Source organism: Oryza glaberrima, chromosome 5 (genome assembly GCF_000147395.1).
Source record: "Oryza glaberrima chromosome 5, OglaRS2, whole genome shotgun sequence".
Lineage (NCBI taxonomy): Eukaryota > Viridiplantae > Streptophyta > Magnoliopsida > Poales > Poaceae > Oryza > Oryza glaberrima.
In genome coordinates, this window is record NC_068330.1 from 9,597,822 (window position 1) to 9,620,998 (window position 23,177).

At 42.1% G+C, this 23,177-nt stretch overlaps 1 protein-coding gene across 1 annotated transcript; it reads right to left on the minus strand.

Annotated features, from left to right (window-relative positions):
- Positions 1–8,104: 8,104 nt before the first annotated feature.
- Positions 8,105–9,884, minus strand: LOC127772561 (expansin-A3). The gene is made up of 3 exons (XM_052298497.1): positions 9,685–9,884; positions 9,264–9,585; positions 8,105–8,682 (listed from the first exon to the last, which is right to left on the minus strand). The coding sequence occupies exons 1-3, from the start codon at positions 9,818–9,820 to the stop codon at positions 8,373–8,375; spliced, it is 768 nt and encodes a 255-aa protein (XP_052154457.1). The 5' UTR covers positions 9,821–9,884; the 3' UTR covers positions 8,105–8,372.
- Between the last annotated feature and the right edge of the window lie 13,293 nt (positions 9,885–23,177).

Sequence of the window (23,177 nt, forward strand, 5' to 3'; positions counted from 1 at the left end):
AAGGCATAAACACCTCTTGCCATGCAACCAATAGGCTTTATTTGCATCGTCTCTTGAAAAAGACTTCCTATGAGCTAATTGTTGGGAGGAAGCCAAATGTTATCTATTTTCGAGTTTTTGGTTGCAAGTGTTATATTTACCGAAAGAGTGTTAGACTAACCAAATTTGAAAGTCGGTGTGATGAAGGGTTTCTTCTAGGTTATGCCTCAAATAGCAAGGCATACCGGGTCTACAACAAGAACAAAGGTATTGTGGAAGAAACCGCCGATGTTAGACTAATGGCTCCCAAGAAGGGCACGAGAATTTGGATGATGCAGCTGATGAAGGCTTGATGATAGCTATGAAGAACATTTCTGTTGGAGATGTCAAGCCTATTGAAGTGGAACACAAGCCATCCACCTCCACTCAAGATGAGCCATCTACTTCTGCTTCGCCAAGTCAAGCTCAAGTTGAAATAGAGGAGGAGAAGGCACAAGATCCACCTATGCCACCAAGGATACACACCGCTCTTTCCAAGGATCACCCAATTAACCAAGTGTTGGGTGACATTAGTAAGGGTGTTCAAATTCAATCTCGTGTCGCTTCGGTTTGTGAACATTACTCGTTTGTTTCTTGTCTTGAGCCAAAACATGTAGATGAAACTCTTTGTGATCCGGATTGGATGAATGCTATGCATGAAGAGCTCAACAACTTTGTAAGAAACAAGGTGTGAACTTTGGTTGAAAGACCTAGAGACCACAACGTCATAGGGACAAAGTGGGTCTTTAGGAACAAACAGGATGAGAACGAGTTGGTGGTGAGAAACAAGGCAAGATTGGTGGTGCAAGGTTTCACACAAGTTGAAGGTTTGGACTTTGGTGAAACTTTTGCCCCAGTGGCAAGACTTGAGGCTATTCACATCCTTCTTGCATTTGCATCATGCTTTGATATAAAACTATTTCAAATGAATGTGAAAAGTGTTTTTTAAATGGTGAAATTGCCGAACTTGTCTTTGTTGAACAACCTCCCGGTTTTGAAGATCCTAAAAATCCTAACCATGTTTATAAACTCTCAAAAGCTCTTTATGGTTTAAAACAAGCTCTTAGGGCTTGGTATGAAAGATTGAGAGATTTTCTTTTGTCAGAGGATTTCAAAATTGGAAAAGTTGACACCACCCTTTTCAAAAAAATTATTGGTGATGATTTCTTTGTGTGTCAAATTTATGTTGATGGCATCATATTCGGTTCTACTAATGAGGTATTTTGCAAGGAATTTGGTGATATGATGTCTATGGAATTTGAGATGTCCATGATTGGAGAGTTGAGCTTCTTCCTTGGACTTCAAATCAAGCAACTCAAGGATGGAACGTTCGTGAGCCAAACCAAGTACATCAAGATTCTACTCAAGAGGTTTGGCTTGGAGGATGCAAAGCCCATCAAGATACCTATGGCAACCAACGGGCATCCCGACCTTGATGAGGGAGGTAAACCGGTAGATTTAAAGCTTTATCGTTCTATGATTGGTAGCTTGCTTTACCTTACCGCATCTAGGCCGGATATCATGTTTAGTGTTTGCATATGTGCACGGTTTCAAGCCGCTCCTGAGGAATGTCACTTAGTGGCTGTGAAAAGGATTCTAAGATATTTAAAGCATTCCTCAACTATTGGCTTGTGATACCCAAAAGGTGCTAAGTTTAAGCTTGTTGGCTATTCCGACTCAGATTATGCCGGTTGCAAAGTGGATAGAAAGAGCACATCTGGTAGTTGCCAAATGCTTGGTAGATCCCTTGTGTCATGGTCATCCAATAAACAAAACTCCGTAGCCCTCTCTACCGCCGAGGCGGAATATGTTTCGGCGGGTAGTTGTTGTGCCCAATTGCTTTGGATGAAACAAACCTTGTTGGACTATGGCATATCCTTCACCAAAACCCCACTCCTATGTGACAATGATAGTGCCATAAAGATAGCCAATAACCCGGTCCAACATTCTAGAACCAAGCATATTGACATTCGCCATCACTTCCTAAGAGACCATGTTGCCAAGTGTGACATAGTCATTAGCCACATAAGAACCGAGAATCAACTAGCCGACATCTTTACCAAGCCTCTTGATGAAACCCGTTTTTGCAAATTGAGGAATGAGTTAAATGTCATAGATTTCTCAAATGTGACTTGACATTGTGCACCATGGTTGCTTCTTTTGTATTGTGTATATTTGCTCCTATTTGCTCTTATGCTTTGGATTTATTGCCATTTGGTTCTTTGCGAAAATGGAGCATGTCACATTAAGGGGGAGTTTTGCACTCTTACATGTGCTCTACCTCTCTTTGTATGTGAGCAAATCAACTAGGAGTGCTAGTAGTATTTTCAAAATGCCCAAGTCAACATAAATCAAAACTTTCGCAAAAAATGTAATTTGAAAACTATCACTTGGAAAATGTTTCAAAAGGTTCCCTATATGTTTCCAAGCCTTACATTGCAAGAAAAGTGTCTTTTGGATGTAAATGCCCTTTTGACCATCTTTTCAAGAAACTAGATTCTTATTTTTGGCCAAAATGAAATTTATCCCCAAAATGAGATTGAGAAAGAATTTGAGAAAAGTTTTAAAACAAAGTTGGTAGAGACGAGGATTTCAAATGTTTTTGGTATTCAAATCATATTCAAAAACCAAATATTTCAAAAGTTGTTTGAAAATCAAATTCACCAAAAAACCCCTATAGACCATAAAAGGTCACCTCCTAGCACTCAAGTGAGTTTTGTTGCAAATCTTCATAAATTTTAAATGTTATGAATGATTGGCAATATTTCAACTCACACATTTCAAAATTGCTCCAAAAATCAAATTTTTTGTTGAATTTTATTGTGTGGGGGTAGCCGAACTGTGCAAGGGCTGTGCATAGTCGGCTGGGGCAAGCGGTCTGACCGGCCATATAGGCTCGGTCTGACCGGCCTGGAGCTGGCGGTCTGACCGGCCGCATAGGGCCGGCCTAGCAGGTGGGCCCAGGGTTTTTACCCTTTCTTCTCCAACCCGACTCCCTCTCTCTCCTTCTCATCCCCTCACTTCTCCAACTCGAAATTTCTTCTCCTCTCTCCTCTCCCAAACCCTAGCCACCTCCCTACACCAAATCCATCCGGTTCAACCGTTAAAATCACTCCAGTTACACCGTAAGTGATTCTCCTCCGCTTTCTCTCTCTATTCTATGGATTGATTTGTGTTTTGATTGAGTTTTTATCCATGGCATGGAACCCTAGGTGAAGCACGAGGTGTTCTTCGATTTGCACCAATAGAGGATAGTTTCTTGGTGCGATTCAACTCCTTCATCCGGTAAATCACTCTCCCTCTTGTGCATTACTCTCAAATCGGTCTATTTCAATCTCTAGGGTTTAAGGGTAGTTTCCCCCATTGTTCCAATCTTGATGAAATAGACCTACACCTTGATATCCATGCTCCAATCTTGTGTAATCTTGATGTAGCAAATATTTTTTGAGTCATTTGTATGTGATGGTAAAAGGGATTTTCGTATGCACTTGTCAAGAGGTGGTCTGACCGGGCACCAGCCACCGGTCTAACCGTGGTCGGCCGTCGGTCTGACCGACATGTGGACGGCGGTCGGACCGGCCGCTGTCCGCCGGTCCGACCGGCCGCTGGACTTCGGTCTGACCGCCCGTGGCATGCAGTGTGTAGTTTCCTTTTTGCCTAACATAGTGTCTTCTATATATTGTTGCTTATCTATCCTTTGCTTCTGTTTTTCAGTGATGCCTCCCCGCACTCGTCATGGTCGTCGTGAGCCCACGCCCGATCCCGTGAGTGAGGAGTCAAGCGGAGATGAGCATGTTTAAAGTGAGGATGAAAATATGGAAAATGTTGAGGGGGATGAGGTGGAAGTTGGTAGTGATGACAATGGTAGTGACGATGGTGAGGATGACGAGGAAAGTGATGATGGGAGTCCTCTCGATTCCACCATCCAATTTGTGCTTAATTTGAGGAATGCCCAACAATACACTATCCTCCGACATCATGATCAATTCCGGAGGCCTAACGATTGTAATGATCCAAGATTCCATACACGGTTCCAAAAGTCCGTGTATGAACAAGTGTATGCCAACAAAGCCTTCGCCGGACACAAGTGGATTTCTTGGAGGCACATTGGTGAGACAACGGAGTTTGAAGATTTGCAAGAGATGTTCCGGACCGTTGGGATTGATAGAATTGTCACCATGAAACAACCTTTTGATGAAGATCTCATCCGGCAATTCTATGCCACCGTATGGGTGTCTGGCGATTGTGATGCAATAAAGTGGATGTTGGGAACCCTTCGGTGCCCTATCAATTGCCGTGAATTCAAGGAGCTCTTGCACATTCGCTTCAACAACAGGGATGACCTTCATGATGAGCACACCCACAACCCCTTCCCCATTGATCACTTTTCTCAGTTTTATGAAGAAGGAGGAAGGCACACATATGGAAAGGTGGTGGGTTTGAGGGCTCTCCCAAGTGTGATCAACCGCATAGAAAGGGCCACCATCCTCCCAAGATGTGGCAACAATGATGATATACGCGGAGTTGCTTGGCATGTCATCGATGCCATTATGGATGGTCGTCGGTTTGATGTTATCAACCTTATGATGAAGGAGATTGCCATCTCAAAGGGGACTATTGGACAAGGAATCTATTATGCTCCCTACATAATGAGGTTGATTCAAAGCAAGTCGGGACAAATTGGTCAAAATTTAAAAGAGCATAAGGAGTACAAGCCTCGTCTCCAACTCTCCACCCCTAGAGCTCCTCGTGTGCGCCAACCAACATTTGATCAAGGTGCAAGCTCAAGTGCAGCCCCCCTCCTCCTCATGGGTATGATGCAAGTGCTTTTTTCCATCCACAATATGCCTACTTTGGAATGCAACCCAATGAATACTTCAACCCGGTACTTGGGGCTATTAATACCCTAAGTGAAAGCATTCAACGCTTATCCACCGGGCATGAAGCATTGCATGAGGATGTTCGTGGCTTGCGCACCGATGTTGGCAACTTGAATACTTCGGTGGGTGTATTGCACATTAGGGTGGGTGTATTGGATTCTCGAGTCCAAACGTTGGAGAGCACCCAAGCTTTTCTCTATCGTCGCCACCGTGATGCTCCTCATCCTTCATCTTCAGCACGTCCTCATTCTCCTCCACAAGAATGAAGACCTTTTTGGTACTTGATGCCAAAAGGGGGAGAAAAATGTCCTTTAGGTGTGCTTTATGTCTTGTGGGTTGGGATTAGTGGTAGTGAGGTTAGTCACCTCATATCTAATAGGTTAAGGTGGTTTGGGCTATACTATGTATGGGAATGGGTTATTACTCTATATTGTGTGTTCATTTTCGTTTTGTTGAACTCTATGTCATTTGGACCCTTCGTGGTCTTGTAATAGCCTACGTTTATTTGTGAGCCCTTTTAGAATGATTTGTGACTTATGTGGTTTGAATGGTTAAGTGATGTGAACTTGTGCGATGATGGATGGTGTATGTGATATTGATATATATGTGACCATCTTATACTAATGGATGAATATTTCTTGAAGTTCACATTGAAATTTTGTATATGTGCTTGTGTTATGTTGAATTGTGAATGAGAGTGCATATGTTGCATAGTTGCTATTTGTGTTTGATATGCACATGTTTAGGGGGAGCTTTTTCAATTCATTGTAAAATGTCCATGTGTTTCATGTTTGATTATATATATTTGTGGTGTTTGTCATCAATTACCAAAAAGGGGGAGATTGAAACATCTAGGCCCTCATTGTTAATTTTGGTAATTAATGACAAGCACTATTTGTGGACTAACCGTTGTCCACGTCATATGTGTGCATGGATGATTATCGATGGATTAAAATTGACGGCGCAAAGCAAAGGGAAAGAAGACGGTAAAACTAGTGCTTTAGTTTTAAATTGATCGAGGTGTAGGGCTATCAAATTTGCTAGTTTATTTTTAGTTTTGTCGTACTATTAAGAGAGGTAATGACCTAGCAAAGAGATGATTTTAATTGCCACATTAGGTCATTATGCATTTAGACTCTCCCCATATTTCAAGTTGTGCGTTCACTATGTGGCCTTGCCAGGGCCGGTCTGACCGCTGGCCTAGCACCGGTCTGACCGCCGCATCAACGCCGGTCTGACCGGTGGGTATAGGCCGGTCTGACCGGCTTAGGCAGTGGGGCCCAATGACCGCCATATGGCCGGGATGGTGCTGCTCGGGATGGCCGATCCCAAGCCGCCGGAGCCGTATTCGGTCAGACCGAGCTGATGGCGGTCTGACCGAGCCGAGGCCGGTCTGACCGGCCATCCCATGGCGGTCTGACCGGCTTAGGCAGTGGGGCCCAATGACAGCCCTACAACGGCTAGAAAACTAGCCGTTGTAGAGTAGCACGGTCTGACCAGCCACATACCTCCGGTCAAACTGGCAGAGCTCTGAGTTGGGGGATTTTGCCCCCAACGGCTAGTTTTGGTGGGTGGAAGTATAAATACTCCCCCACCAGCAGCAAGGGGACTCTCTTGGCACCCAATTCAATTGATACACCCCTTGCACCTTTCTCACACACATTTGAGCTTAGAGTTCATCCATTGTAGTGTTGAGGTTGTTCTAGCCAAGAGTCAAGTGCATTGCTTCCATTTGTAGAGCTAGTGTGGCACTTGATTGATCATCTCCACGCCGGGTCATTGCTTGTTACTCTTGGAGGTTGCCGCCTCCTAGATGGCTTGTGGAGGAGTTGCCCGGTGACCTCTCCGAGATGATTGTGGAGGAGGCCTGATGCCGGTTTGTGAGTGGTTTGGAGTTCACCACCTTCGGAGTGAAGGAAAAACTACCCCGAGTGATCGAGGCTTGGGTAGTCCTCTCCGTGGGCTGGCTCCCGCCTTGCCCACCCCTTGACGAAGGGGGCGTGCGGTGGCTTCGTGGTTGAGCGGTGGAGTTGGGCTCGCCCCAACGGGGAGTAGGAAACCGACGAGTTTCCGAACCTCGGTGAAAAATCTCTTGTTTCTTTGTCTCATTTGATTGTCGCATTTACATTTGTGTAATTTACATTTCTAGAGACATACTTGAGATCATATCACCCTAGGATTGCTAAACATTGACATAGGAGTGTGATTTACTTTCCTAGAGATATAATTGAGCCTCTATCACCCTAGGTTTGCAAAACATAACTTAGTTGCTTAGTTAGAGTTGATCCTCACCGAGCCTAGCAACTTAGGTTAGTTTTGATTATGTGTCATTTAGTTTTAAATCGCCTATTCACCCCCCCTTAGTCGACATCTCGATCCTACACGCTCCCCTTCGCCAGATCTGTCCCCGACATCTTCACATGTGAGTCCTCCACCACCGCCATCCCGGCAATGTTCAAGGGGAAGGAGGAGGCGAACCAAGGGCCCTGTCGCTGCCGCATCATCCTCAACGCCACCACGGTTTAAGTGTTGATAGATGATCGGATCTGGGGTTGGTGTGTTTTTTTTATCTCGCTCATATTCTCTTGTTTAATTTCTCTCATGTTCTCTTGTTCTTATGTATACCGAGAACATTGGGATTTAGATCCGATGAACATTATAATTAAATGGATTTAGGAATTGTTGTTGTTATTGACGTGTTTTTTGGATTTTGATTTTGGATGTGGGGATATTGTTCTGGATCTGAGGCTGTGGAGGGGTTCTGGGTTCGGCATTATAATTAAATGGATGTATAAGTTGTTGTTGTTATTGATGTGTTTTTTGAATTTTGATTTTGGCTGTGGGGATATTATTATGGATCTGAGGATGTGGAGGGGTTCTGGGTTCGGCTCGATTCGAACCGGAGTTAATTTTTTGGCTCGTGAAGACATAAAGGTGCCGGTATCATATATTGGTACCGGCCGGAAAACCAGCACCTATTGCCCGTTCCAACTGGCATCAATAGGATTTTTTTTACTAGTGACAGGATCCTAAACTGTTAAGCTACTCTCATTTTGCAGTGTTGGCATTTTCATCTAAGCAGAAGAAACCATGTCTTCATATGAATACAGATGAATAATTCCGGTGTAGAAAGTATACAGCCCATAAATATCGCCATCAGAAAAAGAAACCTTTCAACAACCATGATTGACAAACTACCTCAGTGGTGGCATCCGCATAATTAAACGTAATTTATTAACTCAACATCCATACCATCAGTTACATTAATTGGTGGGCAAAACATTCAATCGCGCTTGCCACAACCAACGCGTTTGACAAAACGACTGGTAACAGAGAAAAACAAGTTAATGCCACGCAACACACAACCTAGCAGAACATGCACAAACGGCCGGGATGGCTAGTAATTAATTAATTATGTCCATGAACAGCATGTGTATAATTTATCAACTAAACCTGTACGTACGTTGCAGTACTTCAGAACTGCACCCAAGCGGTAGAGTAGGTGGCACCGAAGAACCAGTTGGACGGGGCGACGTTCCAGGCCGTGACCTTTCGGCCGTCGTCGAGCTGCACAATGAAGGACAGGCTCTGCCCGGCGAGGTACGCGTTGCTCTGCCAATTGGCGCCCCAATTCCTGCTCATCGCCATCCAGCCCGTGTTGGACCCCTTGATCGACATCTGCGCCACCACGCCGCTGCCGCCCACGTTCGTCACGGTCACAAGCTCAAAGTAGTCGTGACCGCTGATCGCGAACCGGATCCCCCCGCTCCTCTGGCACGGAACCCTGCATTGGACACAAGCAGCATTTGTGAGGTTTTTTGAGAAACCTTACTACTAGCTGTGTGCACCTATGTCAGATTATAGGTGCCGTTTCTAGTCTAGCACCGGTAATTATGAGAGCAAGTTTAATAGTATAATAAATTATTAGCTCCAAATCATCGTCAGTACCTATGTATATGCTGCAGCTGGCTAAGTAATCCGCTTCTCTTATCTCTCCTCTCTTATCTACTCTACATAAGTTTGTAGCCGATTTATAGTCTATTACAGTACCTGCTTTGAGTCTGTTAGCCCATCTCTGGTAGTCTGGTAGGTACTGGTTTTACACTAGTATCGATACATATAAGCCGTTTCAAAACTAGAACTAGTGATCGATATCATTGGTACTGAAAAATTGGTGCTAGCATGAAACTAGCATGAACCTATAATCCTTCTAGACCCGTTATCGATGTGCCTTCATGAGCTAGCTAGTGAGTGTGTATATCAATTCGAGTAAAAAAAAACACTTCAAACATATATATATCTCCGATTGATCTTTGATCTATAACGATTTCGGCTATTATTCAACTAGGAGTAGGATGCATGTACCTCTTGTAGTTGACGGGGACAATGCCGGCTTGATAGACGGCGATGTTCTCCCAGGCCGGCTGCGACATGTCGAAGTGCTGCCGCGGTGGGTTGCACCACCCGCCGCTGTTGCTGGGCAGCGCCCAGTTAGGCGGGCATAAGTTGGTGGCCGTGATGGTGATGGAGTTGCCGCCGGGCTTGCACCACTTGGTCTGGCTGGTGTCGCAGGTGATGGTGTAGCACGCGCCGCACATGGCGCCGTCGTTGAACAGCGCCGAGCTCAGCGCCGCGTTGTACAGCCCGTACCCGGCGTTGTACAGGTTACCGTACCCACACGCGCCACCTGCATCGCGTCGCACGTACATCCAAGTTCAGAAATGGCATCATCATCATCAGCTAATTTGTTTGAGAAAATATCAAATTAAGCTTGAAATGTACGTACCCATGGTGCCCGACCCGTCCTTGCCACCGTAGAACGTGGCAAAGGCAGACTGTGCGACGGATCGCTTGCATGCGAAGGCGCAGAGTGTCACAAGAACGAGAAGCATTGCAGGTTGTTTCTCCATTCCAGAGAGCATGCAAAAATTAATCTAGACAGGTTGATTGGTTTGCAAGGCTGGTGACTCTTTAGGTTTTCGTTTTGTGTTGTGCCGACGCATCACAGCGTCCCTATTTATAGGGTACTCTTGGCGTAGAATAATTTGGCTACCGGGCGGTTGCTGCTTAAACCACATCCCGAACTCTTCATCATATCTGCTTTGAAGATCTTTTTTCTCTCTCATTATAACCGAGTTCGCGTGGAATTGGTCTCAGCTGATAATAATGGAAACAAGCATACATATTTGATGGCATTCGTTCTTGCTGACTTCACACACAGCGTACACGGATTTCCCTAATGATTGAAACATGGTGGAATCAGCACTGCATATCATTTGTTCTCTTGATCAACAAGCCTGGCCATGTGCAGTTTTTCCATTAAGAAGTCCCAAAAGGATAACTGATTGATGTGCTTATTTCTGGATGGATGACTTTCTACTTGGTTGCCAAGAATGTCTTAGTAATTAATGACATGTCGTCTTAGGATCTAATTTTTCTAGCACCAATATTCTTCTGTGTTGTGTGCCTAATTGTGCGGTTGACAATATGTCAGTTTGAACACAGCGGGCATGCAAAATTTGCAAGCTTGTACAGGGCAATAAAACCTTCTTCCAAGATGATTTAGGTTGCGTTCGGCATTCCCCTTTCCCATCTCCTACTCTCTCATTTTCTATACAAATTTTCTATAGCTTTTTAAAAAACTATAGAAAATTTGTTTTAAAAAAACTATATTGATTTATTTTTAAGTTTTTAACTAAAAATTAATTAATCATGCGCTAATGAGTTACCTCATTGTCATGCACGGAGAAGTCTCCAACTCCTCCTGAACACAGCCTTACGATAATTCAAATATTCACAGTTAGCATTTTATGATGAATCTAGCAGGGGTTCACAATATTGAACCTACATCCAAATTGTAGGATGTCCTCCTAGCAAAAAAGAAAATCAATATTTTAATATCGCAAAATTTATTAAAATTTAATTTCTTTTCACCCCTTTTTTTTGCGGGGAATTTCTTTTCACCCCTTGAAAGTTTTATATATTAATTTAGTGAATCCTCCCTCTAGAAAAAAATAGTGAGTCCTGCTTTGCAGAGGTGAGAGATCTATCGATCTTTCCATTATTTAAAAAATTAAGTATACAATGAACAGGGTTTGAATATCCTCATAGCTAGCCCTGCCTGATTAATGTCACGATTTCTTAACGACCATTTGCAGTAACATTGTGCACGTCTGACCGGCCGTCTAATTCAATAATGCAAAGTTCGGTGAGAAAACGGGCGTAGAACGAATGTGTACCATACAGGTGTGCATAACCTCAGTTATTAAATTAGATAATATACATAGTTAACATTCATAACGATATCATTCTTTCGGTTAGAACATGCAACTGCAAAGCCTGCCAAGAACGACGCTACAAAAGTCATTGCAGTCATGTGCATCGATATGTTGTTCTCCCATCGCGTTCAGCAATCAAGGTATCTGTATATATAGTTAACTATATATGAATTCTGTAAATAGAATAACTGGGATCTGATGTTAGCAAGACATCATCATGAGGTCGTTCGTTTTGCAGGACAAGAAAAAAGTGAGATTTCTGTTTGTATGGCCTTCACTTTGGTGTTGAGAAATTGATGCGGATTGATTTGTAATATACAGATCATACATCAATTCCATCCAGGGCACCGACCATTTCCAACCCGAATATTGTTGAAATGGCCAGATGGCTGCTCAAAATACTAGTATGGCCTCTTGCGATCTTGTCATCTTGGGTTATTTTCATTTGTTCACATAAGTTTTAGTTTTGTATTTCAAATAATACTAGCTTATTATTAAGTCGCGTGTTCGCACGACTTCAATCTTCCTCTTTATTTGAATGTGTTTCTATGTTGTTTAATTAGTTTAAATAAGTGTTTGTGTAACATACTTTCTAGCAATTGTAGCTATAATATAACAGATTTATCTTGATTTGCAATCAATAGTATTACTATAATAAAATAAATAATTTACCAAATAATTTTGAATGTGTTATTTGTAGTATTGTCAATAAGCTTATAATCTAGAATGCCCGCTCTTCTTTCAGATTAACGAAACAGCGAGTGTAGTGGCTAGGGTAAAGGTTTGTATTGATCTTCACAGCTATTTCATCCTCCCTATCTACGCGACCATAACTTCACTATTTGTTGTTGCTTGAACCACCGCCGGACCATCTTCGCTACTGCATGACCGCCATCCTCCACTTATATATTTCATTTATGCTTCGATTTTAGCAAATTTAATTTAATTTTACAGACTTAATAGATGTTTAGAGAACATAGTATTCGGTAAGAAATCTATGTATGGCACAAATAAATTTATTTTGAACTATGATAAATAAAAACTATCGTGATAATAAATTATTTACTCTGACTATGTTAAACCTAGAAAATTTATCTTAAAAAAAATTATAGAATTTTACTATATACAAATCGTGTTACTGACATTTTCATTACTATGGGTATGACTATGTTGTCCTACCAAATTACTTATATATTATGTGCATGATGTCATTGTAAAACATATTAACTATGCATATGTTATTGCATTGTTTTACCTATGCCATTGGAAAATTCGATTCGAAGAGTTAAGTTAAATATATATAAATTTTACAAAAGCATAATTTATAATAATATGTTGTACTAAAGCTGTTAGCTGTAAATTTATATCTCTAACACATGCTTCATTATTTGATAATGAAATAAATCAATCACATATGCATACATTTTGCACAAATACAAAATTTTGAGTACTTCCAGGGTTATGTTGTAAATTTGATTTTTCTGTAGGACTAAAATGCAAAGAAAGCAATAACATCTGTCCATCTCCTCCTTTTCATCCCCGTAGGCTATCTAGCTGACCAATGAAGGAGAGTCTGGAGGGGAAGGGGCTGTCATGCTGCTGTCGAACCGTCTGGAACCCCTCTCATCGGTTTGATTGGCTATGTTTCGATTTTACTCTCTTTTTTTTCCATTGGATGGTTAATATTCATTCCCCTACTGTTTGCTTCTGAATCCAATGGCCATAAATCAACATATGACGTGGCTCATCTTGGTGACGTCTTGTATTTCACTTTTCACTAATACAGATTAACTCGGAGCAGCTATGCTCTGTTTTATGCTTGTAGGGTTATAACATAGGAGATAGAAACGTACGTTGACAAAAAAAAAATGATTTTATATAGTTTAGATGATGATCTACCAAGCCATCGATCTTTTGTAAAGCCAACCGTATGCTGCTGCATCGTAGCTTTGATCGGAATAAATCATTACAGAATTTGCCCTTTTTGCTGCCTTGTTACAACACAAATCTTTATTTATCCTCCGGTATTTAAAGTTTGACACCGTTAACTTTTGGACAATCATGTGACCATTGACCTTATTAAAAAAGTATGTAATTTTTGTTTATTTTTCTTATTTGTTTTACTATTAAACATACTTAAAACATTTCATATACTTTTACATATTTGCATAAAAGTTTTACTAGTAAGCAAAACGGAACATATGTTCATTAAAAACCAGAGACCCGAGGGAGCATTAGGTATGAAAAAAATTAGAGTAGCGAAAAATATATATTGAATGTATATTCATTTGATATTTTTGTGAGGGTAAATCTTTAATTTTTTTTCTTTTAGCCTCATTTACAACTTCAAAGAAAACCGATCTTTCTTGTAGTTTCTTAATTTCCACTCTTCGCAAAAAGTCTATGCATGTGTGATTGGTACATATTGTTAGAGAGGGCTTCATACATTCATTGCTGAAGAACAAGTCTATTTTACCCCCACCAACTATTTCACTGGAGCACTTAAACAGCTAAACTTTGTTTTGGCTTATTTTACACCCTAACTACTAAAACGGTTCACTTTACTTCCAAACGCTGTTTTACCAAAAATTCATTGAGATTTAAAAATCAAGCAAATTAATAGTCAGAACAATAGATAATGGTGTCATCTATATCTTAAAAAACCAGCTTAAAATACATGTTGTATAAAAAGTGATAGGAAAGAGAAACGTTAATAGGTTAGTGGGTAAAATGATCTGAAAATTAGTTTAGGGTTAAATGATATAATGAATTAGTTGGGGGGGGGGGGGGGAGGACTTTTTCTACTGAAAATTGTCCATTTTGATGAATGTTCCATCTAAACATATGTCTACTGAAAATTGCCCATTTTGCCTCGTCTCGCTCGTCGTCGGCTTGTCGCACCGCGCTGGGTCGTCGGTCATCACCGTGCCTCATATGTATATGCTCGCACTATCTTCATCGCTGGTCTACCGCCACAGTCGTCATCGACCTGCCATCGCTGCTGCCAACCGTCACCATCCCCAAAGTGGCTCAGCCGTCCTTTCTACTCACGCATCCCCGCTCACCCGTTAGGTCCCCTGCGGGGGCGCAGGTGTTAACGACCAAAATTGGTAAATCATTAATTGGATTCAAAGTTAAAATTGAAGCATCGGCTATTATCTGCATCAGCTGATACTGAATCGGATAGGGAGAAGCCGATGTAGCCGATCCCAGGAAGATGGTTCTAGAGTCATTGATGGGATCGATCGAGGTGCTATGCAAGCATTGCCACATATGGATTGAGTCCAAAGAAGGCAATTGTATCTATTGATTAGGATGTTTCTAGTTAATTTCCTTAGAGATATTTTCGGTAAGAGTCCGCCTAAGGGACTTGTTCGTATTTTAGTTTTAATACAGATAGAGTCGTGTCCAGCAAGGACATATTATATATTTCGGGTATAAATATGACCCGATACATGGTAAACAAACAACATCAGTTCAATAATACTTTCGGCGCATCGCCACCCTTTTTCCATTTTCATTGTTTTTCGACAAGTTCTTGTATTATCGGTCTACCTCCTCCTCTCCCACCCCTTCCCCCTCCCCTCCTGCTACGAGGTCTCCGAGCTTAGTATCTACGCCCATCCTCCCCCTTCTATTCCGGCAACCACTCCCCCTCCCATCGCATGAGACAAGAACGGCAGCGGCTCGATGTAGGGCCGACGGTGGTGCGGCATAGGGCTGACGGTGGCACTATCAGCAGTGGCGGGGTGGCGCTGTTGAGCTCTCCTATAGGGCCGACGTGCCGGGGCAGGAGACGGTAGTCCATGGGGAGACAGATCCGGAGAGGCACCACGACAAGTTGGTGTTGTCGTCCCGCTCCTTGACCTCCCCCTCTTCTAGGCACCGGCCAGATCTGGCGATAGTGGCTCCGTTAGGCTCTTCTCTGTCGGCAACAGGAATTTCCCTTTCTTGTTTGGCACCTTTTTCCTTGGAATGCTTGAAACTTATGAGAATTTTTTTTGTTACATTAGAACTGGAGTAGCTTTAAACTACTTGTTAGAACTTCTGATCTTAAGAGATTTAGGTTGTGTTCGCTAGAGCCTGTTCCCAACCAGAACAATGCTTACGCAAAACTGAATGGTCCATTTAGCGCGTGATTAATTAAGTATTAGCTAACTTTTTTTAAAAAAATGGATCAATATGATTTTTTTAGGCAAATTTTGTATAGAAACGTTTTGCAAAAAATGCACCGTTGAGCAGTTTGAAAAGCATGCGCGAGGTAAATGAGGGAGATGAGTTGGGAAACCTGGGGTAAGAACACAGCCTTAGTTCTTCTTCTGAAATTTTTGGATGAACATATCAAGGACATTTCCCCGTTGGAGATTGACACTAGTACAGATCCTTTCATCTGTGACGGCCTCTAACATGCCTGGAAATAGTGGGCCGTCACAAGGAAGTCATTTCAATCGGACCGAAAAAGCGCCCGATTGAGATATGGTCGCATAGACATGTTAGATGAGTATAAAACTTAGGCCCATCACGGATGACACATATCCATGACGGGCCGCAATTTAGGCCTAATTGAGATAACATTCCATATCTCAATCGGGCCTCAAGTTGACACCCATCACGGATGACCATCATCCGTGACAGGCACCAACTAGGGACCCGATTGAGATAACAACTAGGCCTGTCACAGATGACTCATCAGTGACGGGCCCTATACTAATGCTCGATTGAGATGACTTAATCACTATCAGGCTTTAACTAAAGCCCGTCACCGATGAGTATTTTTCCATTTTCATACGAAATGTTTATATTTGTAAGTTGACCTGTAGCAAAATAATTAACTGCAGTATAATAATTCATTTTATGAGTCAAAATAATTTTTCGGGTAGTAAATGATTTCAAATTGTAAAAATGTCAACAACAAGGTTGTATAAATTATCAAGATTTATAATTTTTAGTTTGGTCATTTTTCTATATAACTTTTTTTGAACAGTTTGAATTTGTACTTGAAAATATGACAACTTCAAACAACATTTTCAAATACTAAATGATTTCAAATGGAAAAATTGTCAACAACAAAGTTGTATGACTTATCAAGATTTACAACTTTTAGTTTGGTCATTTTTTTATATAATATTTTTTGAACAGTTTGAATTTGAATTTGAAAATATGACAACTTCAAACAACATTTTCAAATACTAAATGATTTCAACTGAAAAAGTCATCAACAACAAAGTTGTATAACCCATCAAGACCTATAACTTTTATTTTGGTCATTTTTCTATATAACATTTTTTGAACAATTTGAATTAGAATTTGAAAATATGACAACTTCAAACAACATTTTCAAATACTAAATGATTTCAACTGAAAAAGTCATCAACTACAAAATTGTATAACTCATCAAGATCTAAAACTTTTATTTTTGTCATTTCTTCATCCAACAAAATGTTAGTAATATTGTTAAAAAATTTTACATATCTGTGTTATAGTTTATAAAACCAAGATAAGATATATGTCAATTTTGTGAACAATCTTACTATCACTTCGTCGGATGAACAAATGACCAAAATACAAGTTTTAGATTTTTATGAGTTATTGAACATTGTTGTTGATGACTTTTTCAGTTGAAATCATTTAGTATTTGATTTTTTTTTTGAAAATTTTGTTTGAAGTTGTCATATTTTCAAATTAAAATTCAAACTGTTCAAAAAATGTTATATAGAAAAATGATCAAAATAAAACTTGTAGATTTTGATGAGTTATACACTTTGTTGTTGATGACTTTTTCAGTTGAAGTCATTCACTAACAAAAAATTCTATTTGAAGCTCTCAAACTTTCAAATGGAGTCAGATGGAGAAATGATCAAAATAAAATTTTGCACCTCGATGAGTTCTACAACTTTGGTTTGGTGACTTTTCCGTTGGAAATCATTTATTAACCCCAATTTTTGTTCGAAGTTGTCAAATTTTGAGAATTCAAAATTTCAATTGTGCAAATGAACTTATTTGTACAAAGTACCAATACAATAGTTGTAGATCTCGATGAGGTATGCAATTTTGTTGTTTGTGATTTTTGCATTTGAAACACAAAAATCAGCCTAAAATTAAATTTAAAGTTCTCATAAATTGAAAATAAAAAATACCACATAAATTGAATATAAACATTTCATATGGAAAATGGAAAAATACTCAACGGTGACGGGCATTATTTAATGCCCGATAGAGATTAAGTCATCGCAATCGGGCATTAGTATAGGGCCTGTCACCGATGACTCATTTGTGATGGGCTTTAGTTAATGCCCGATAGATATTAAGTCATCTCAATCAGGCATTAGTATAGGGCCCGTAACGGATGACTCATCTGTGACGGGCCCTATACTAATGCCCGATAGAGATTACCTAATGCCCGTCACGTATGAGTCATCTGTGACGGGCTCTATACTAATGCTCGATTGAGATATATGTTTGACTATAATATGACTAGGGTTTCTCAGATCCGATCGAAAATTTTTCTGAGTCCCGCCAATGTGTCCTGCCTCCTGTCCTCCTCTGACCTCTCTGCCCGAGCCCGGACAACTCGCGCCACCGCCACCAGCCCCTCCTCCACCCGACACCGCATCAAGCCGCTGGCCTCCCTCCTCCTCCGCCGCCGCTTCTCGTCCTCCCCGACGCCAACCTCTCCTCTGCCGCCATCGACGACACCGGCCTCTCCTTCGCCGCCACCGACTCCTCAAGACACCGACGACGCTGGCCTCCTCATCCGCCGTCCTTTGCTCCACCACCCTTGCCGCCACCGAGCGCCGCGCGCTGTCCCGAGCCTAGCCACCTCAAGCCGCCATCCCACGCCGTCCCCGAGCCCGGCCTGTCCTCTGCTCCCCGGCCATCGCCGCCGACCACCTTCCCAGAGCCCAGCCACCGACCACCTCCACCGATATACTAAAACATTTGTGATGAATATGAGATGATTTTAGTGAATGTGATGATTTTAGTGAATGTGAGATTTGTAGTAAGATTTTGTGAGATGTGTAATTATTACGATTTTTAGGTTTTTTGTGATATAATGCATTGTTATATACGTGATATGTGCACTTTAGAATGTATGATATCTAAATTATTAGGATTTTTGTGACTTATGAAATTTAGAAGGAGATGAGATGTGATATGTGCACTTTACTTTCTTTATGTTAGATGTCCAATTTAGTTTATTTATATGTGGTTAGATGTCCAATTTAGTTTATTTATATGTGAGATTTGCAATTGAGTTTATTATTGTGAGATGTGCAATTTAGTTTATTTATGTCACTAAGTGATTTTAGGACTTTGGTTTCTTAGCCATTTTAGGACAGTGCTTTTAGGACGTAGGGTCACTAGTGAATTTAGGAATAATTGTTCTTATTGATTTTAGGACTTGGTGATTTTAGGACTCTAGATTCTTAGCCATTTTAGGACTTAATTTTGTATTTTCATTATATCGTAAACTATTTAGACGATGTCTCAGCAAGGCGAACCAATGTCGACGACAACTAGTGGGTCCTCAAGGGCACAGACTCCTAGGACAGGAAACAAAATCCCTAAGGAACTGTACACCATAACAAAGGTGAGCCAGGTTGGATTGCCCACATGTCCCCAGAAAGTATTGAGTTGATGCAGGTCGATCTGTGAAGTCATAGGGAGGGAGAACTTCACAATTCTGGAGGATGACATCAAGCGAGTGTCGATAGCAGAGAAGAATGCTGATTGGCCAAAATTCAAGTAGAGCTTCGATTATCCTGTAGATGACGAGGACCTTATCAAGCTGGCTGCTTTCCATGTTATGGGCAATGCTTGGAAGAACTTTAAGAGCAGGCTTGTCGGCGAGTTCGTCTTCAACCCGACGAATCCCGATCCAACTAGGAAATATCCTTTCATCACGGCAAACGTCTGGGAGACAATTTACGCGAAGAAGTCGACCCCCGAATCACGAGCCAGAAGAGAGGCATATCGAGCACTCCAGGCAATGAACTAGCACCCGCACTGGATTGGCACCACCGGATATGCCGGGAAAGAAGAGAAATGGCAGCAGGAGGATGAAGAGGCAATGGAATCGAACACGCCGCTGGTGTTTGGTGATATCCCAATCCCACGAGCAAGGAATTGGGCCAGGGCTGGGCACCTGAAGAATAATGATGGGACAATTTCCTTGCCAAATCCACAAGATCAACAAGTGTATGATACTATAGTAATTGTCTAGTCTCAATAGATGTTCGCGTTGTTTCCATTGTGCTTTTGATTTAACCCCACTAAATTGTAATGCAGAAGGAGTTGGTTGCCGAGCAACAAGCCTCGCAAGAGGTCTGCTCTCAAAGACGCGAGAACGACCTCCTCACAAAAGCGTTGGGCACCAATGAACACCGTGGATGGACAAGGGGCATTGGGTCTACCACTCCCTGGAAAGTTGGATTTCCAGAGTACGCATGGCAGCACAAGAAGCAGACTTCCAACAAGGCGCAAAATTTATCGCCAAGATCCGGGAGTCGATCAGAGCCGAGTGACCTCTGAATTCGACGAGAAGCTTTGAGAAGAGCAACAGAACCCGGAGGCTGCCGCTGCTGCTGCGCAAGAAGAGTTAGCAGGTCCCACCCAAAGGCGCAACAGTTGCGCATCAACTGAGGTGGCGGAAAATTCATCATCGGTCCCTACCGCCATCGACCACATAACGGTAAAAGTCTTGTCCACAATGCATGAAAGGCTTAACGAATCCATATGTTATATAATATTCTAAAAAAATTTGATGAATCTATCGCAGGAACAAATGAGCTGCACCCTCACAGTTAGGGTGATGCCGACCTTCAAGGTTTCGGCAGCCGAGGGACTTGCGTACAAGCCGACCCCAAAGACAACAGTGCATGGGGCGCAACTTAGGGCCAACTGTGCAAAAGTTCAAGTAGACTCGGTGAAGCCCGAATTCGAGCTTTTCCCACTCAAGTATCCAGCGAACGACGAGGTCCTATCACTAGGAAATGCCCGTGGTACCTTCATCCAATGACCCAAGGACCTCATTGAGATAAAGGTGATAGCGAGGCCAACCAATGCACCAAGCGGTCGTCCACTACTGAGACCCGCCCGTGCTCCTTCAGTCCCAACAGCTCCAGCTCATCATGAACAATCTTACGATGTGGAGTTGCAGTATGACACGGATTTTAGGGACGTAGCGTATGGAGGCCGACAGCATGGCGATTGCCCAACCCCCACCGATGAAGAAGAGCAGGAAGGCACACTCTTCTCCTCAGAGAATTACTCTCGATAAACCTGCTGCAAGGTAGAGAGGAAGAGGAGGAAAGGTGCAGGCCTCGCTTCTGACTCCAAGGAATCTAGATCTAGGCAAGGGGCAGGAAGAGACTAAGAGAAAGGAGGTCAAGAAAAAGTACGTCGCTCCACAAGATTTCCAACTAGGCATGCCATTGGTTGGAGACGACGTGCTAGCCACAATGGGCACCGCTTGCAAGGACCTTCACATATACATGGAAAAATCTAACGCAAGGAGGCAGAATAGAGCTAGCGATATCCTTGGAGAGCACGATGGAAAGCCACTCGTTGGTCCAACAAATTATATCGTGGTCGACTTTAAGGATCTATTTGACCTCTACAGGCTCCGAGCGGTGGACACAAACATCCTTAAGTGCTACTCCTTGTAAGTATTGTCGTTCTACTCAATTTGGTAATAACAATCCATTTAACCCGCTTACAAGATTGTTTGTCTTGCGCGTAGGTTAAGTTGGCAGTGGTGTCAGAAGAATGCACCGGAAGTTGCCTTCCTTGATCCACAAGTGGTCACTGTCAGAAATCTCGAGAATGACCGTCAAGGAATGGTCAACTACATCTATGACACCTTGTGGTCCTGCCGAGACAAAGAGTACATTATGTGCGCCTATAATCAATAGTAAGTGTGTTCCTAAATATACACAATTGCATGACACGTATAGCTTTAGTATTTAACTTTCACTATATTAATGCTGCAGTTCCCATTGGATCCTTCTGGTCATAACGCCTAAGAAGAGTACATGCCACTACCTGAACTCCAGAATTGATAAGCACGCATATGATTGGATCCCTATTCAACTAACGATAGATGAAGCGTGGGGCCAATATGTAAAAAGAGGAGGCCTCAGGAAGATAGGACATGATGCCCTCATCCACAAAAAAGACTTCCCAGTGAAGCAACAAATAGGCGACCAGTGCGGATTCCATGTGTGCCACAACATGCGCCTTCTGTACAGAGAAAAGGTGAAGACTTTGACTGAATTTGAGGTCAGTGGTCTCAATTGTGATATATACTAACTACATCGAAGTACATATATATGATCGATCCACTAATCTCGAATTATGACAATGTATGACAAAATTACCAAGTCTCTCCCTACCAGCTTTGAGGAGGTTCGTGAGGAGATAGCGGGCTTCATCTTCCGCGAAATAATTAACCCCAAAGGAATGTTTAGGCTTAAACAAAAATGATGAACATTGTTGAACTTTTATATTTAGGTAATGATGAACATTGTTTAAGACCTTGATTATGTAACTGTGATGTTTATATTTATGTATATATTTCTTCTGTTTATGTTTATACTTGCTAAATATATATTTGATCCAATTAACTCGGTTTTGCAGGTGAAATATGTTAAATATGTGAATGGATGTGAAATATGATATCAAAATGGATGTTCTGTGAATGTGGTTGTGTGAAATATATTGATGGCTGTGCATGTATATGAATGGATGATGCTAGGGATATTGTATATGTATGTGTTTCTGTCATTTTGCAGTGGACATGGCTAGCAAAGGCCCGAGGTTAGCCAAAAAACAATTTTTTTTTGTGGATTATACTCATCTGTGACAGGCATTAACTTAGTGCCCGATTGAGATGATGGTCATCTGTGATGAGCTGTAGTTAATGCCCGATTGAGATGAGGGTCATCCGTGACGGGCTATAGTTTAGGCCTGATTGAGATGAGTGTCATCCATGATGTCCTCTAATTTAGGCCCGATTGAGGTTAGTAGTCATCTGTGACGGGCGTTAGTTGTGGCCCGATTGAGATAGGTCATCCGTGATGGGCTATAGTTTGACTGGTCGTCTGGGTCAAAGCTATCGGTGACGGGTTCATCCGTGACGGCTGTTTGCCCGATTGAGATAACTTTTCACATCTGTGATTTGTAGGCTGTGATGGACGCCGTCCCCAATTGAGATGGGGGATTCCGCCCAATTTTGATGGTGGTTACTGTTCTAGTGTGATTTTTTTCCTGAACTTCATGTGTTCCTGTTGAACAGAGTAGTTGTCTCAGCCGTGCCGCTAGCTCTTCGCACCGCTGCATGACGTCGCACTCCTCCATCACTGTCGATGCTATGCTGGCGTCCATTGAATTTTTTCTTTTAAGAATGAAGATTATAGGTACCAGTTGTCTAGGTAGAACCGTCACCTATAATTCTCATAAGTGATGGTTCTGGAACCGACACATATGCCAACGGGAATATGTGCTCCCAAATTGGTGGGAAGGGATTCCCCACCGGTACGTTTGGGTTGTGGTGCAGCACTGGAGGCACAGCATACTACTCTACCAAATAACCCTACGAGTGTGGTGGACCAAAATAGTGTTCCAATCTGAATGGGCCATATAAATAACTAGCAGACAACAAATGTGATCATCCTTCAGAAGCCTCCGAGAGTGGTTTAGGGATGAATGTTGATAGCGCTTTCTTGGCAACAAATTTGAAAGGGGATACTGGACCTATGATGCACAATCAACAGCGATAATTCGTGGCCGCGATGGCAACAATTTTATCCCCAAGTCGACGATGCCACGATGGTGGTAATTATGACATGCCGTAGGGCAGCTAATTAAATTGGTGGATGCGCTGGGAGTAACAAAAGTAATATAATAATCGAAATCGATGCTATAGAAGTGGCGAGGATGGTGTCGCAGCCATAGCTAATTCCGTAGTATATCTTTGGCACATGATCCAAGACCTTAAGCC

What these genes read in the sequence shown, in the direction of transcription:
- LOC127772561 (XM_052298497.1), bottom strand. Translation starts at nt 9,820, where the DNA reads ATGCTCTCTGGAATGGAGAAACAACCTGCAATGCTTCTCGTTCTTGTG. An exon ending in GGACGGGTCGGGCACCATGG is followed by an intron (nt 9,586 to 9,684) that starts GTACGTACATTT and finishes GACGCGATGCAG; the next exon opens with GTGGCGCGTGTGGGTACGGT. An exon ending in GTCCCCGTCAACTACAAGAG is followed by an intron (nt 8,683 to 9,263) that starts GTACATGCATCC and finishes TGTCCAATGCAG; the next exon opens with GGTTCCGTGCCAGAGGAGCG.